At 38.5% G+C, this 18830-nt stretch overlaps 1 protein-coding gene across 1 annotated transcript in view; it reads right to left on the reverse strand.

The window, feature by feature from the left end:
- Positions 1 to 18830, reverse strand: part of RP2 (RP2 activator of ARL3 GTPase) — a 44286-nt gene that overhangs the window by 15006 nt on the left and 10450 nt on the right. The window contains exons 2-3 of the mRNA XM_030849820.2: positions 10624 to 11289; positions 5529 to 5643 (exon numbers count right to left, since the gene is read on the reverse strand). Of these exons, the coding sequence (XP_030705680.1) occupies positions 5529 to 5643; positions 10624 to 11289 (781 nt within the window). The remainder of the gene's footprint in view (positions 1 to 5528; positions 5644 to 10623; positions 11290 to 18830) is intronic.

The raw sequence follows: 18830 nt of genomic DNA on the forward strand, positions 1-18830 counted from the left end.
TAAATAAAATGTATGGCTAAAAATTTTTCCCCCAAGTCTTCAGGCCCAGATGGGTTTCACTGGCAAATTCTACCAGACATTTAAGGAAGAAATGATACTAATTCTCTATAATCTCTCCAAGATCACAGAAGAAGAAGGATACTTCTCAACTCATTTTATGAGGCCAGCATTACACTAATATCAAAGCCAGAGAAAGATACTACAAGAAAAGAAAACCACAAACCAATATGCTTCATGGACAAAGATGTAAAAATCTACAATAAAATATTAGCAAATTGAATCCAGCAATATATTAAAGGGATAAAACATCGTGATCAACGGGGTGCATCTCAGGAATACAAGGTTGGTTCAACATTCAAAATTAACAAAAGTCACTTACCAGATTAAATGACTCAATAATAAAAAAACACGACCATCTCAATAAATACAGAAAAAGCATTCAACAAAATTCAACATCATGTGTGATAAAAAATCAACAGGGACTTCCCTGGTGGTCCAGTAGTTAAGAATCCACCTTTCAATGCAAGTGATGCAGGTTCAACCCCTGGTCGGGGAACTAAGATCCCACATGCTGCAGGGCAACTGAGCCTGAGCGCCACAACTACTGAGCCTGCGTGCCAAAACTAGAGAGCCTGCATGCCGCAACTACTGAGCCTGCATGCTCTGAAGCCCACACACCACAACTAGAGAGAAGCCCATGGGCTGCAATGAAGAGCCCGTGCACCGCAACGAAAAGATCCCACTTGCTGCAACTAAGAACTGACACAGCCAAGAAAACCCCCCAAAACAAAAAAAGCCCTCAACAAACCATGAATAGAATGAAACTCCCTCAGTCTAATAAAAGGTATGTATGAAAAATCTACAACTACCATCATTCTTAATGGTGAGACTGAACACTTTCACCCTGAGATCAGAAACAGGGCAAGGATGTCCTCTTCTCACTATTCTACATAGCATAATAGTGGAAGTCCTAGCCAACATAATAATGCAAGAAAAAGAAATAAAATGCATGTCAAAGAGACAGAGGAACTAACCTAAAAGAGCTCCCAAAGGCTAAACTGGAACAATTTGATAGTATTGGACTATAACCCAAAGAATAAAATACATATCTATGAGTTCCTACTGATAGACATAAATGACTGAATAAATAAATGGGAGAGAAGGGACAAATCTTTCTTACAGAATTCCAAATAATGTATGTAGATACTCCCCTCTCTAGGAGGTGGAGCTTAATTCCCTCTCCTTGAGTGTAGACTGGTCTTAGTGACTCAACTTCCAAAGACCATAGAAAGAACTTCCAAAGAGTATAGAAAGGGGAAAAAAGGAAATTTACAGTGTTCAAGAAACCTGGCAGATACCACCTGAACCAAGTCACTAAGGTCGACATCACCAGCATTAAGTCATGTTGCTATCATGTGCCCTATGATGTGATGTGATGTGACGTGATGAGAAGGGCACTTCACCTCTTCTCCAAAACCCATAACCCCAGTCTAACCAGAGAAAACACCAGACAAACGCAAACTGAGGGACATTCTACAAAATAACTTACCAATACTGCTCGAATATTTCAAGGTTATGAAAAACAAGGAAAGACTAAGGAACTGTCACAGATTAGAAGAGATTAAGGAGATAGGATGACTAAATGCAATGTGGGATCTTGGATTGAATTCTGGAACAGAAAAAGGACATAAGTGAAAAAAACCCGGTGAAATTTGAATAAAGTTTATAGTTTGAGTAAATAGTATTTTACCCATGTAAATTCTTTAGTTTCAACAAATGTATCATGCTTATGTTAACATAAGAGGAAGGTGAGTTTCAAAACTCTCTGTACTACCTTTGCAATTTTTCTGAAAATCTAAAATTATTCCAATATAAAGAGTTTATTTTAAAACAAAAATGTCTAGTAGATTCTCATCTCACTCAAACTAGAAGCCACAGTCTCTACAGTGGCCTACAAGGCCCTATATAATCTGATTCCTCTTTTACTACTTCTCAGATCTCATCTATGTTTGTTGAATAAATGAATGAATGACCCTCTAAAACAAAGGAACCCAAATCTGACTAATCATCAGAACCATCTGGGGAACTTTTTAAAATGCAGATTCTAAGGGAATATCTCAGAGATATTTGAATCAGTCTTTCTGGGGTGGGAGGTGGAAATTTAAATCTTTAACAGCACCCCAGACAGTTCTGAGAATCAGTCAGATTTGGAAGATTCTCAAGATGAAAAACACAACGAATTCTCTCATTTGGCTGTCAAATAGCTTCATTAATTGAAAGGAAATAATTATGACTACTTTAACTGAAGAGGAAAACTTAGAGACTCTAAAGTATAAACTATTTGAAATAAAAGTGAATTTTCAAAAGAATAAGTGCATCCCCCTGCTAAGAACAGTGGTTTGCAACTGGGAGCAATTTTGTCCGCCACGGGGCATTTGGCAATGTCTGGAAACATTTTTGGTTGCCATAACTGGGGCAGTGTGCTATTGGTACCTAGTCAGTAGAGGCCAGAGATGCTGCTAAACATCCTATAATGTACAAGACAGCCCACCACAGCAAAGAATTATCTAAAATGTCAACAGTGCTGAAGCTGAGAAACTCTCCTCAGAATGACTGATGGCCACTTTTACATAAGGACCCAATCCATCCAACACCTGCTGGAATATCTCCACAGACAGCCTGCTCATTATTCTACATCAATCAATGCACTATTGGGCAGCTTAAAATTTTCCCCCAACTTTTCTTTTGAAAAATTCCAAACATTGTAGAAAAGTTGAAAGAATAACAAACATCCATTTGCTCTTCACTTACACCCATCAAATGTTAACATTTGGCCACATTTGCTTTGCCACACACTATACACATATACACACATGCACACACAGACATGCACAAACACACACACTTTTTTGTTTTGCTGAGCCACTTGAAAATAGCAGACATCATAACACTTCAGCATGCATCTCCTATGTAACCACAGTACCACTATCATACTTAAGGATACAACAATGATTCCAAAATATCATCCTCAAACTTCCCCAGTTGTCCCCAAAATGACTTCTACAACTTTATAGTTCACCCCACCCTAACCCAAAATCCAATTAAGGTTCACTCCTTGTATTTAATTGTTAGGTTTCTTTTAATCCAGAACAGTCCCCCATTGTTTTTGTCTTCCAGGACATTGTCTGAAGAGTCCTAGCCAGTTATCTTGTAAAATGTCTTCTATTTTTGATTTGTTTCAGTTTCCTCATGGTGTCATTTAACATGTCTCCAGATTTCCTTTCTTTCCTATAAACCAGAAATTAAGTCTTGGCTCGATTAGATTCAGGTAAAATATTTTTGGCAAGAATACTTCATAGATGATGATGTGTATTTCTCATTGCATCACATTAGGAGAAATACAATGTCAGGCTGCCCTGCCATCAGTGATGCTAAGTTTGATCACTGGGTTAGTGTGATGATCATCAAATCTCTGCTCTAAAGGTATACTTCCCATTTGAATTAGAATGTATAAGTATCCTACTTTTTATCAACTTTTACCCCAATAGTTTTAGCATCCACTGATAACCTTTGTCTGAATTAATTATTACAACAGGGGTTAGAAAATGGTGATTTCTGAAGTCTATCACTCCTTCTACGTTTATTAGCTCAGAGTATTCTATAAAGAGCAGAAGAGCTTTCCTTATTCCCTCTCCCCCCGCCCCCCTTTTTTTGGTGCTTACTACACATTTATTAACTGAATACATTCAATACTGTTGATTTCTCAAATTAGATAAAAAGCATGGGCTGATGAGTTTTATGGAGATATTTCTCAGATTATAAAAACAAATTTTAAACAGGATCTGTGACTACTTAGATGAGAAACTGATTATTACTGTGAGGCAATTTGGGGTCCTGGAGAAAGGGTCATTTCAAGCTAATGGAAGAGTGCCTCTCTTAATAGAGGATAGGAAGCTTCTAGATCGTGGGAATGTCTAGCAGTCATTCATGATATCCGTGTAGACCATATAGTTAGGTAGATTCCAAGCTGGCTGGGCACGCTGGTCCATAGTTCAGTGCCAATTTCCTCTCCTCTCTTTTTCATTATCACTATGGATGCATGGATTTCTATTGTTGTTTAATCAATTCCCTTCATTATTGTTTTTGATGCTCAAATTGACCCAAATTTGGCCAGTGGACACTTCTTGAGACTCCTTCAAGCTGGCTCCTGTGACCTTTTGACATAACTTCATTAGTCTTTGACCACTTCCGATGGACATCTCTGGTTTTAAAAGCTGTTTATATGATATTTATTTGCTGAAATTCCTATAACATCTGTCCATTGGTTTTGGTTCTACTTTTTTCAGGAACAGAACATTTTATTTCTTCCATGTGGAATGTTATGTGACTTAAACACATATTATGGCTGGGTTGGAGCAATTCTGTGAAACCACTTCACTAACATCACACAAGTATATAAATCATTAATTTAGGCCTACTCATATGCTCACTTCATCCCTAATCCTCACACTTTAGGATGTCTATTACACACACTTATTACTTAATTCAGTTTCTGAAAGCTGCTGAGAGTTTAAAGATTTGTTTCCAAGGTTTCATCAAATTTTCCCATATCAAAATGGCTGCATCAAAGGAGCCGGGTCATAATTTCCTATATATGATCTGGGATAGATTCATGCACTGGTTGGAGCCAGTCCTTGGTACTACTAGAATAACCACTAAGGTATATGAAATACTGTATTACTACTTAAGGGCCGAATTGCACCCAGCATTAGTTATTAAAGTTATCCTAACAATCCTCCAATATTTTCATACAGGTTTTTGCAGTTTATTACAACTTATTTATACATAAAGAGCATGTAAATGCAGATGTGCCTTCCTTCTAGGGTATATCCAATCAGCATTACCTATTACCATATATATTTGCTCAGGCCAGTCAAGAAAAGCCTGATGAGCCTAGAGCAAAAAATGTCCCTGCCCTAATAGATGAACGGTACTCTGTCTTCTAGAATACATAGAGGCAAATAGCAACACTTCAGGAGGGCACAGGAACTCTAGTTCCTCTGTTTGTAGACATATTTCCAGTAACTGACAACTTAATCAGATCATGTTAAATACACAGAATAGTATACTGTTTTATTTATATTTCTTATTCCTTTTCCAGTATGGTCAAAGCACACTGAAGGCAGAAAGAATCCTTATCAAGTGCTTTGTAACTCTGGGCAGGGAGAAGGAAATGCTCACTCACTATAGTACAATAATAATAATAAAATAATTTAAAACAATAAAATGTGACTTTCAAGAATGAAGGTGACAGAACAGGGAAAAAAAAACCTAATGCCTAATTTCTAGGTGATTACATATGGCTTTTCGAATGATGTGAAATTTTGACATTTCTGAATAGTAATAGGAAAAACATAAAACAAATGACAAAGAGAAGACAATGTAAGAGAAATACTAAAGGCAAGAGTAAATCAAATCAGCAGGTCAAGGGAAAAACCACAAAAGTATACCAATCATCCAGAAGGTACCTTTGTTCAGAAGAGGAAGGAAGTCAGGTGCTTTTTCCCGAAAAACCCTTTGAGCATCTTCAGCTTTCATTGATACCTCCTTTGTCTGAACCAGGAAAAAGCCTTTACCAACCAGCTGTGGGAAATAAAATTTCATTTACATTTTAAAATGACCTGAAACTAAAACAATATTTTCCTATTCTACAATTTTTCTGTATAAAATGTAACACAGTGCTCTGATTTTTGTTTTAGTTATAACTGTAATTAATTCAGAGTGTTTTCTATAAACAAGTTTTCACATACACAAGATTCTTTCTTCCAGATGGGTGGTTCTGATTAAGGATTAGTACTGCCACTCCAATAAAGATGTTAAAAAAAAAAGAATTAGTACTGCCTACTGTTACAATTAAGGGTCAAATAAATGTAAATTAGCCCTAAAAATTTTAAACTTTATTAAAAAAATTTTGTTGACTGAAACTAACAGAAGCTTTAGTTTGGTGACACTGTCCAGTGAGAGGAGAATCATTAACTAAAGTATGGTACATTCACAAGATAAAATACCATAGTTTGTTAAATATAACAAATGATAAAAGGAAGAAAGCTTATATAATACTGTTAATTTTAAAAAGCATGATTCAAATTTATATAGTATAGCACAATAACGCTAGAATACATTTATGGAGTACTTACTATGTGCCAGGCAGTTTTATGTGTTCTACATGTAAAACACGTTTAATCCTCTCACGAGGCAGGTATTATTATTACTCTCTTTTTTTTTTTTTTTTAAACATCTTTATTGGACCATAATTGCTTTACAATGGTATGTTAGTTTCAGCTTCACAACAAAATGAATCAGTTATATATATATACATATGTTCCCATATCTCTTCCCGCTTGCGTCACCCTCCCTCCCACCCTCCCTATCCCACCCCTCCAGGCGGTCACACAGCACCGAGCTGATCTCCCTGTGCTATGCAGCTGCTTCCCACTAGCTATCTACCTTACGTTTGGTAGTGTATACATTTTACAGATGAGAAACTAAAGCACAGAGTGGTTAAGAAATCTGCCCATGGTCACACAACTATTAAGGGACAGAGCTGTGACGTGAACCCAATTAAACTGATTACAGACTAAATAAATTAAAATTATTCCTACAAAGACAATTCAAGGTACAGTACATTATGGATGATTTTTAAACTTATTTCTACTCTTCTTTATTTCTACAGTTCTCTACAATGAGTATACATTAATTTTTAAAATAATTATGAAAGTATTTTTTAAAAATGCAAAGCAATTCAACCAATTAAAGCCTATTGAGTTTTTAATTATAAAAGTAACAAATAGGCTCAATACAGAACATTTATTTTTTTAAAACATTTAAAAAATAAAAAACAGAAACAAAGAAATATCAACCAAAGTGCTACCACTCAAAGATGCCACTGCTATATAGGTATACTTCCTTTTTTTTGGCCACGCTGTGTGGCTTGTGGGATCTTAGTCTTAGTTCCCCTAACCAGGGATGGAACTCGTGGCCCCTGCAGTGGAAGCGCGGAGTCCTAACCACTGGACCACCAGGGAAGTCCTGGCATACTTCTTTTTACCCTTCCGGTTTTCGTTTTCCTCCATTACAGAAATAATACATGTTTTATGTAAAATCCATAGGGCTACGAACAAGAAAAGAAAACCCTGCTCCTAATCCACTTCCTAAAAAGAACCACAACTGTCAACATTTTAGTATATATAACTCTCCAGACTTACCTACTTTAAAAAAAAACAGATACGTAATATTCTACAAATTTTCACTTACTTGGTTGTGAACATTTTCCAACTATTCTACTACAAAATCAGTTTTAATGGTTGATAGTATTTCATTCTATGGCTACGTTATTCCATACCATTTCATCAAATTGGATTCAAACTCAAATCCTTTTCCAGAGCCCTCAATGCTGCCTCAGAAAAAGAGAAACATCCATAAAAATGTAGCAGAAAATTACATAAACATCACTGCCAGATAATGACTGCAAAGTTACTTAAATTATCAGAAACAATCCCACATCTGTTTCTAATTCTCTAGACTGCTCAATACCTCTCATTTTATAGTCAGACACATAAACTGACAAAAGTAAGATGATTAATTCAAAACACTGTTACCTAAAAACAATGAACTATGAAACTAGTATATTTACTTTGATATTTCACTGCAGACATGTGAAGAGACTCTTTTTCATGAAAATTCTTCTACTTTTAAGCTTTTTTTTTCTTTTTGCGGTACGCGGGCCTCTCACTGCTGTGGCCTCTCCCGTTGCGGAGCACAGGCTCTGGACGCGCAGGCCCAGCGGCCATGGCTCACGGGCCCAGCTGCCCCGCAGCATGTGAGACCTTCCCGGACCGGGGCATGAACGCGTGTCCCCTGCATCAGCAGGCGGACTCCCAACCACTGCGCCACCAGGGAAGCCCCTACTTTTAAAGACTTGAAAATAGAGGTAACTACCCAACTTTAATATACAATAAGTTATATATTAATATACATGTATATATACATATACATGTATACACGTATATGTTAATATACAATAAGTTATACAACTTTAAGTTATACAATACTTCCAAACAATTCCAAATACTTTAATTTATCCTGTGCTTATCTGTGATATAGTTAAGAGGCAGCAAGAAATCTGATCTTTAGGTAAGAAAACTGAGGCCTAGTAACTTCTCTTGACTCCTATGGAATGTACTTTCTGGTTTACCCAGTTTTTCTGGACTTCCTACTCTCTCAAGTTTTACACTTCCTACCTTAAAAAATCATTATGATATGTTTAATTTATGAAAACACTATGAAACAAAATTCTGTGCTACTCCTAGGATTTAACAAAACCAGAGTTAGCAATCACAGTTCCAGTCTAAGCTGTTCTAAGACATTTGTGTTATGATACGAGAAAAGACTCAAGTTTCATTTTTTTCTGTCTCAGCATTAACTAGCTCTACACATATTTTCCAGGGAACTTGAGCTTCACTTTTTAAAAAATATGTAATCGCTCTCTTGATATGTAACTTACCGGTCTTTCAGCATGCTGTGATACCCTCTTCACATGTACTTAGCATTTTCTTCTTTTTGTTCTCTTAATTTTGTGATTTCAGAATTAGTCAGGATAACTCTAGCCAAAAAGTCCCAGGGTTTTTCCTTCTAGGCTGGAGGGTAGTATCTGCCTTGCCTCCACACACTTTTGGTCACATTCCAGCTCCACCAGGCATTTATCAACCTTCCTTTACCACTGAGGCAGCATAATAGCATCATGCTTAAGGGTTAAGACTATGGCCTACAAAGCCAAACTGCCTGGATTTAAATCATGGCTCTGCTACTTACCAGCAAGTGACCTTTTGCAAGTTACTTACCTTCTCTGTGGCTCATTTTTCTTATCTGTATAAAGAGAAACAATGGCACCTACTTCATAGGTTATTCCTGAATTAAGTGAGTTAATTCACTTAAATACTGTACAACAGTCACCTGACGTATAATAAACACTATATTAACTGCTAGCTATTATTATTGTCATCATTTTTGTTACTGTTATTGCTGGATTTTTATTTAAATTATTTTGTAATCCAGAAGGACATCTAAAGAACATCACTCTTCCTGGTCATATTGCAAAAAGTGCACACAACGGTGCCATTTTGTACAACAGATATCAAAAGTTAAAAGGTTAAGGACATCTGATGACTCATGAAGAATGACAGTGTTTGTTTTGATGGCTTTTTTCTTTAAACATACTGTACATTCTTTATGTCCTCTCCTCATTATCTACCAAAAAGGAGTTTAACCTGAATAATTACCTCTCTTGAAAACTGTATGTAGATTTTTTAAAAAATCACCATACAGTATAATGAAAATGTTTACCTCTCAGATGTTGGATTAACATGTGATTAGATAGCTCAAAGGCCAGAGCACTTTTTCTATATCTCACCAGATCCATAGCACATTTTTATCAGATTGGCATAATCAAGAAAGAAAATATCAAAGTCTTAAGATTATACTTGGCTTCTGTTGTTTTTAAAACTGGACCTCAGATATACTTTGTGGATTTCAGACATGGGTTTTCTACATTGTAGAATGTATAAGCTACAGAGAGGTGGTCATTTTTCTAGTTTTTTTTTTTTTTCTAAAACCGTTCCTTTTGACAGAAGTGTTACAACTTAAAAAAAAATCCATTCAAAGAGAGTTTTCCATTCACCTCTCCATTTCTGGAAGTTTGATTTTTAAATTCAAACAGACTCTTTCTGAAGAAAGCCTGATTAATGACTAATCAATACATCCTACTGCTGCCTCCCCACTGGAGGAACTGCTGCTTCTGGAGCCCCTAACCTCCACATCCCCATTTATTTTTCAAGTGAAAGCTGCTACCCAAAGAACCCTTCTCTACTCCTGAAAGCACTAAAAGCCCCTGCTCATGAGTCCACAATCTCTGCTGTCGCAGCTGCCACCTCATTGTTTCACACCAACTTCCTCTTCATGGCAATAAGGCAAAGGAAAGTAATGTGGAGGTTGCTCTCAGCCAAAACGGGCTCCAAAAGTTGTATGCCTAAATGCCTTCCCCACACCTTAAACAGTTAAAAACTCCAAATAAATTTCTCCACTAAATAATTATAAAAGGTCACGCTTTACTTTGCAGTACTACTTTTGTGAGCTCCCATGGAAATCAGTTATGATAAAGAATGGAAGTTCTTTGAGGGTAGAGAATTTTGTCTATTTATCTCCACTCCCAGCATATATTTCATCAGCTCTAAACTGCCATCAATTGTAAGATGCATTTCAGAGAAGCAAAACTGTGGAAAACAAAGGTGCATCCTATAATCAATGAAAGATGGTGACAGAGTAACCTGCACATAATGAGTGCTTAACAGATGCTTCCTGAATTGAATTGTTTTTAAAAAGTTTCTTTGGGAAAGTATTTGAGGCCTAAGCAACTAGCTTGCAGATAAATCTGTAGGGGGCAGAGGACTATAATTTAAGGATTGCCTGTATTTCTAATAGCCAATTTGAAAAGAATGGACGCTCTCCAGAAAGTGGTGTGTTTCTATGTAGGTGTATGTCTGTTTCTCTTCTCTCTCTTCTCCTTACCTCATCAATTAATTTCCTGGCATTTGCGATAGTATAATCACCAGCAAATAATACCACTAAGCATGACTCATCACTGTTCTTCTGTCTCTGACCCCGGGACACTGGAACGATACTTCTACTGGCTTCTGTGGAAAGGCGGACAGCTTTGAGCTCTTCAGTAGTAGGTAGAGGAACATGGTCCTGAATGACAGCATCTTCTGGAAGAAGGCTCCAATTGAGTTCTCCTGACACAGGTGTAAAGTCATGAATGTTACTCCAGGTATTATTGAAGATACTGAGTCCTGCATCTTTGAACTGGAAAGCTAATTCAGGGTAGTACCATTGAAAACAGCCAAACTTGATATTCGTGGAAGACTCAATAATGGGCTGAGTGGCACAGCACAAAAAGACTTCCAGCTTTCTACAATCCCGCACACGAAACTGTTGGCAGGCTAATGCACACTTGCAATCTCTGCAATTCCGGAAAAACACACTGCCTTTCACCGGTCCCAGAAAAATGACACAGTTAGTACAGTCATCAATAGTAACTGTAGCAGAGTGATCAAAAATATAGATGTTACAGTTCTCACAGTCTTGAATGAGAAACTGTTGTCCTGCCACTTTCCCAGGTAAGCGACCTACTGTTTCATCCTTCAGTCCACTGAACATGTAGTCTTTCGGATCAACCTGCAGGAACAAAACACAGACCTTGAGTATTATTGACATTATTCAGCAAACATTAATTGTCTATTGGGAGTCAGGAACGATTTTTATTGCTAAAATAATGTTCCAACTCTTACTGACTTTGCGACATAATAAGAAAATGAGCACGACAAAAAACTTTTTTTAAATAAATACATAAAAGGCATGAGGGGAAGAAAGGGAGAGGAAACTGTTATAGATAAAGAAAGACTCAGGACATACCAACCAAATGATGTGTGGACATTGTTGGATCCTGTTTTAACATATCAACTGTAAAAGTACATTTTGGAAACAATTGGGGAAATTCTCATACATACACACAGCATACTGGATGATATTAAGGAATATTTCAGCTTTCAGCCTTTTCTTTTTCTGATGCTTCACTTTTAAAAAACTTCTGCGTCTTTAAAACTTCTGAACTTGGAAATACACCCAGATAGGAATATGTTTCTGTACCTTTCCATAAATTGATGCCTAGGTCTTAGTTTCTAAACCCTGACTGATTTCTGCAATATGCTACAGAAAATGGAAGCACCTGAAGGCCCAAGAATCACTATATGTCAGAATTTGCATCTACAAATTTGATTGAAACATTTACTGAGCTACTCCTACAATGTAAAATTTTCAAATTTCACCATTTCCATCTTTAGGCATTTTAAACTAAAGCTCACAGAATCTTTTACACAGTGTGTCTGGAATCTGTTACATTATTTTTTAAATTTTAGCTGACCTCTCAAAATATAGTCATTAAAAGACCATTTTGATTTTTCTAAATTACTTTTAAATCTACTTGCACTGTCTTAACCTCTTTGTGAATATTAAATTTCATACAAAACTATTCATGTACCAGAAACAGGCTCCCATAGGTATGGTACACAAAAACTTGATTATTTACAAAGGATAATTTAATCATCTTAATCGTTAGCAAACTAGCTTAAAGTGACTTATTCAGTATTACACAACAAATGTTGTACTCATCAGTTTTACACAATGTACTAGAAGTAGTATTGGTCTGTAGCATGAGCAATAAAAGACAGTTAGTACAGTCATCAATAGTAACTGTAGCAGAGTGATCAAAAATATAGATGTTACAGTTTTCTAGTCTCAATTTTGTCACCTATGAGCAACATGAATGAAAAGGGCACTTTAACTTTCTAGATCTTCATTCAGCCATTCAGCCATTTGAACACCCAATAGGAGCCAGACATTGTTTTAAGCACCAAAATGAATATGACCAACTCTTTCCGTAAAAAAAGTGAACACTAACCTAAACAAATGATTTTAAAACCACCTGGCTGTGTAATGAGAGATGCTTAGAATATTCTGGAAATACAGAGGAGGGACACCAGGCGCAGGGGAGGTAGGGGTGTAAGACTTCCTGTGCAAAGTGAGAATGAATAAGCTGAAGTTCACCAGGTAAAAGGGGTAGTAGTAAAGGATCCTCCCTTCCCATATCAGGCAAAAGTGAAAGAATGAAATAAAATAAAACTCTTCAGGGAGTGTGAGGAAAAGTGAATGTGGTTTGGTGTTACCAGTGATACTGCAATGGGAGCAAATGAAGCTGGAGAGGTAGGCAGAGGCCATATTATGAAGCTTGGAAGTTCTCCGTGGACAAAGGGGTACCACAGAATGATTTAAATAAGCAAAATTTACATTTTAGGAAGATTGTTCTGGTAAGAATAATGACAAGTGGCGTGTGAATCGGAGAGGCAGTTGCAGTCATCCAGAAAGGGCTGGAACTAGAGCAGTGGTTAGCAGGGAAGAGGAAGATGGAATGAATTTGAGAAATACTGAGGAAGGAGAATCAGACGATTTAGTAATTCAATGGCTGTAGGAGGTAAGGCAGAAGGATGGGTCAAAAATGATTCCTAGTTATCTAGTCCAGTATTTTTCAACCTTTTTGACTACAATTCACATTAGTACATTCTCCAGCACAGCCCAGTACACGTATTTATGAGTATTTGTACATGTACACATACCAATGAAAGAAAAGTTTCACAAAATAATACTTACCCTTATTTTGTGTTAAACCCCAAATATTTTCTATTATCCCACCCACAGGTTTGAAGAAACACTGCTCTGGTTTATGTGATTGGATGTTGGTAGTGCCACACACCAAAAAAAAAAAAAAAAAAAAAAGAAAATATAAGAGGCAGCACAGGTTTAATGTGGGAAGAGGTGTTCAAGCTATTCCATTTCTAGGATTTTACAGGTGACACACATATATAAAGGTACAGTGTTTCAGTTTGGGCTCTATCAAGATACTGAACTAGCATAGTGGCTGGCTCCCAATTATCCAAGATCAATCTCAAATGGACCAAGTAAGAAAAACACCAAGAAAAGGGGAAACTATGAGACACCCCTGTGGTGGGTGTGGGAACAGAAAACAGAAAAGGAAACTCAGATTTCTTCTATTGCTTCTCCCCTTCCCAAATCTTGAGACAACAATGCTTCCCATACACCTGCTAGGACTCAGACCTCTGGTCCAGATTTCCCTGGGAGCAAATTCCGGTCAGGGCAGAAACCCTGTGCTGGCGAAGAGCTGAGAAAAATGGGTGGGGATTAATTTTGACAGTGGTTCAGGACCTCTCCAAATCCTCAGAACTGGCAACTTAAAATCTAAGGAGTTTCTTCTAATGCTGCTTCTCAAGTATTGATTGGTCAAGTGAACCAAAAAAAAAAAAAAAAAAAATCAACAAGGATCTAGGAGATCAAACCACACAATGAATAAGTTTGAGTTCTGCACACAACTAGCAGAGTATACTCACATTTTTTCTCAAGCACACATTGAAGGATTTTTTAAAAAATCATGTACTAGTACTAGATCATAAAGAAAGCCTCAACAAATTTTAAATATTAGATAAGTTACAGATTATTATATGCGACCAAGATGCAACTGAATTAGAAGTTAATAACAAAAGATACTTTAAAAAATCATTGCCTATTTGAAAATTTTAAAAACACAGTGCTGGACGAGGGGAAGATGGTGGAAGAGTAAGACGCAGAGATCACTTTCCTCCCCACAGATACACCAGAAATACATCTACACGTGGAACAATTCCTACAGAACACCTACTGAATGCTGTCAGAAGACCTCAGACCTCCCCAAAGGCAAGAAACTCCCCAAGTACCTGGGTAGGGCAAAAGAAAAAAAGAAAAAACAGAGACAAAAGAATAGGGACGGGACCTGCACCAGTGGGAGGGAGCTGTGAAGGAGGAAAGGTTTCCACACACTAGGAGCCCCTTCACGGGCGGAGACTGCGGGTGGCGGAGGGGGGAAGCTTCGGGGCCGCGGAAGAGAGCACAGCAAAAGGGGTGCGGAGGGCAAAGCGGGGAGATTCCCACACAGAGGATCGGTGCCGACCAGTACTCACCAGCCCGAGAGGCTTGTCTGCTCATCCGCCTGGGCGGGCGGGGCTGGGAGCTGAGGCTCAGGCTTTGGTCGGAGCGCCAGGAGAGGACTGGGGTTGGCAGCGTGAACAGAGCCTGAAGGGGTTAGTGCACCACGGCTAGCCAAGAGGAAGTCCGGGAAAAGGTCTGGAGCTGCCGAAGAAGCAAGAGACTTTTTCTTCCCTCTTTGTTTCCTGGTGCGTGAGGAGAGGGGATTAAGAGCGCTGCTTAAAGGAGCTCCAGAGACGGGCGCGAGCCGCGGCTAAAAGCGCGGACCCCAGAGACGGGCAGGAGACGCTAAGGCTGCTGCTGCCACCAGCAAAAAGCCTGTGTGCGAGCACAGGTCACTATCCACACCCCCCTTCCGGGGAGTCTGTGCAGCCCGCCACTACCAGGTTCCCGGGATGCAGGAACAACTTCCCCGGGAGAACGCACGCCGGCCTCTGACGCCGCAGGCTCGCCCAGCACTCTGTGCCCCTCCCTCCCCCCGGCCCGAGTATGCCAGAGCACCCGAATCAGCAGCTCCTTTAACCCCGTCCTTTCTGAGTGAAAAACAGACGCCCTCCGGCGACCTATACGCAGAGGCGGGACCAAATCCAAAGCTGAGCCCCTGGGAGCTGTGAGAACAAAGAAGAGAAAGGGAAATCTCTCCCAGCAGCCTCAGAAGCAGCGGATTAAAGCTCCACAATCAACTTGATGATTGAGGAGATGGACTTTGAGAGCAACATTTATGATTTTTTCCCCTTTTCCTCTTTTTGTGAGTGTGTATGTGTATGCTTCTGTATGAGATTTTGTCTGTATAGCTTTGCTTCCACCATTTGTCCTAAGGATCTATCCGTCCATTTTTTGTTGTTTTTAATTTTTTTTAATAATTATTTTTTACTTTAATAACTTTATATTTTACTTTATTTTATTTTACTTTCTCTTCTTTCTTTATTTTTTCCTTCCTTCCCTCCTTCCTTCCTTCCTCCCACCGTCCCTCCCGCCCTCCCTCCTTTCTTTCTTTCCTTCTTTCCTTCCTTTCTTCTTTCTTTCTTCCTTCCTTCCTCCCTTCCTTCCTTCCTTTCTTTCTTCCTACTTCTACTAACTCTTCCTCTCTACTTTTTCTCCCTTTTACTCTGAGCCTTGTGGATGAAAGGCTCTTGGTGCTGCAGCCAGGAATCAGTGCTGTGCCTCTGAGGTGTGAGAGCCAACTTCAGGACACTGGCCAACAAGAGACCTCCCAGCTCCACATAATATCAAATGGAGAAAATCTCCCAGAGATCTCCATCTCAACGGCAGCACAAGCTTCACTCAAGGATCAGCAAGCTACAGTGCTGGACACCTTATGCCAAACATCTAGCAAAAGAGGAACATAACCCCACCCATTAGCAGAGAGGCTGCCTAAAATCATAATAAGTCCAGAGACACCCCAAAACACACCACCAGACGTGGACCTGCCCACCAGAGAGACAAGATCCAGCCTCATCCACCAGAACACAGGCAATAGTCCCCTCCACCAGGAAGCCTACACAACCCACTGAACCAACCTTAGCCACTGGGGACAGGCACCAAAAACAACGGGAACTACGAACCTGCAGCCTGCAAAAAGGAGACCCCAAACACAGTAAGATAAGCAAAATGAGAAAACAGAAAAACACACAGCAGATGAAGGAGCAAGATAAAAACCCACCAGACCTAACAAATGAAGAGGAAATAGGCAGTCTACCTGAAAAAGAATTCAGAATAATGATAGTAAAGATGACCCAAAATCTTGGAAATAGAATAGACAAAATGCAAGAAACATTTAACAAGGACCTCGAAGAAGTAAAGATGAAACAAACAATGATGAACAAGACAATAAATGAAATGAAAAATACTCTAGATGGGATCAATAGCAGAATAACTGTGGCAGAAGAATGGATAAGTGACCTGGAAGATAAAATAGTGGAAATAACTACTGCAGAGCATAATAAAGAAAAAAGAATGAAAAGAACTGAGGACAGTCTCAGAGACCTCTGGGACAACATTAAACGCACCAACATTCGAAATATAGGGGTTCCAGAAGAAGAAGAGAAAAAGAAAGGGACTGAGAAAATATTTGAAGAGATTATATTTGAAAACTTCCCTAATATGGGAAAGGAAATAGTTAATCAAGTCCAGGAAGTGCAGAGAGTCCCATACAGGATAAATCCAAGGAGGAATATGCCAAGACACATGTTAATCAAACTGTCAAAAATTAAATACAAAGAAAGCATATTAAAAGCAGCAAGGGAAAAACAACAAATAACACACAAGGGAATCCTCATAAGGTTAACGCTGATCTTTTAGCAGAAACTCTGCAAACCAGAAGGGAGTGGCAGGACATATTTAAAGTGATGAAGGAGAAAAACCTGCAACCAAGATTACACTACCCAGCAAGGATCTCATTCAGATTTGATGGAGAAATTAAAACCTTAACAGACAAGCAAAAGCTGAGAGAGTTCAGCACCACCAAACCAGCTTTAGAACAAATGCTAAAGGAACTTCTCTAGGCAAGAACCACAGGAGAAGGAAAAGACCTACAATAACGAACCCAAAACAATTTAGAAAATGGGAATAGGAACATACATATCGATAATTACCTTAAATATAAATGGACTAAATGCTCCCACCAAAAGACACAGATTGGCTGAATGGATACAAAAACAAGACCCTTATATATGCTGTCTACAAGAGACCCACTTCAGACCTAGAGACACATACAGACTGAAAGTAAGGGGATGGAAAAAGATATTCCATGCAAATGGAAACCAAAAGAAAGCTGGAGTAGCAATTCTCATATCAGACAAAATATACTTTAAAATAAAGACTATGAGAAGAGACAAAGAAGGACACTACATAATGATCAAGGGATCGATCAAAGAAGAAGATATAACAATTGTAAATATTTATGCACCTCAATACATAAGGCAAATACTAACAGCCATAAAAGGGGAAATCGACAGTAACACATTCATAGTAGGGGACTTTAACACCCCACTTTCACCAATGGACAGATGATCCAAAATGAAACTAAGTACGGAAACACAAGCTTTAAATGATACGTTAAACAAGATGGACTTAATTGATATTTATAGGACACTCCATCCAAAAACAGAATACACATTTTTCTCAAGTGCTCATGGAACATTCTCCAGGATAGATCATATCTTGGGTAACAAATGAAGCCTTGGTAAATTTAAGAAAATTGAAATTGTATCAAGCATCTTTTCCGACCACCACACTATGAGACTAGATATCAATTACAGGAAAAGATCTGTAAAAAATACAAACACATGGAGGCTAAACAATACACTACTTAATAACGAAGTGATCACTGAAGAAATCAAAGAGGAAATCAAAAAATACCTAGAAACAAATGACAGTGGAGACACGATGGCCCAAAACCTACGGGATTCAGCAAAAGCAGTTCTAAGAGGGAAGTTTATACCAATACAAGCCCACCTTAAGAAACAGGAAACATCTCGAATAAACAACCTAACTGGGCTTCCCTGGTGGCGCAGTGGTTGAGGGTCTGCCTGCCGATGCAGGGGACACGGGTTCATGCCCCAGTCTGGGAGGATCCCACATGCCGCGGAGCGGCTGGGCCAGTGAGCCATGGCCACTGAGCCTGCGCGTCTGGAGCCTGTGCTCCACAACGGGAGAGGCCACAACAGTGAGAGGCCCGCGTACCGCAAAAAAAAAAAAAAGAGAGAGAGAGAAAAACAACAACTATATACCAACAAGTTAAAAAACATTTTGTCCATGAAATGAATGCATCTTTTAAAAAATAACTTACCACAGCGAATTTGAGAAGAAGTTAAAAGCTTAAATAAAAAGCTATTACTACTAAAGAAATAGAAGCAGTGGCTAAAGTGTTCCCACAAAGAAAACACAAGACTCTGATGGTTTTATAAGCAGATTCTAGTTTTATTCATCCCAGTTTTATGCAAACCTTTAAAGACAATAGAAAAAGAAGCAACAGTCCTAATTCATGCTACTAGTCTGTCCAGCAAGAAATAAGAAAAACAAAGACATAACAAAAGAAAATTTTAGGTCCATTTCACTCATGCCTATAGATGTTTTGAAAAAATTGTCAATTAAATCAATCCTAGAAGAAGAGAAAGCACCACAAC

This window comes from Globicephala melas, chromosome X (genome assembly GCF_963455315.2).
Source record: "Globicephala melas chromosome X, mGloMel1.2, whole genome shotgun sequence".
NCBI lineage: Eukaryota > Metazoa > Chordata > Mammalia > Artiodactyla > Delphinidae > Globicephala > Globicephala melas.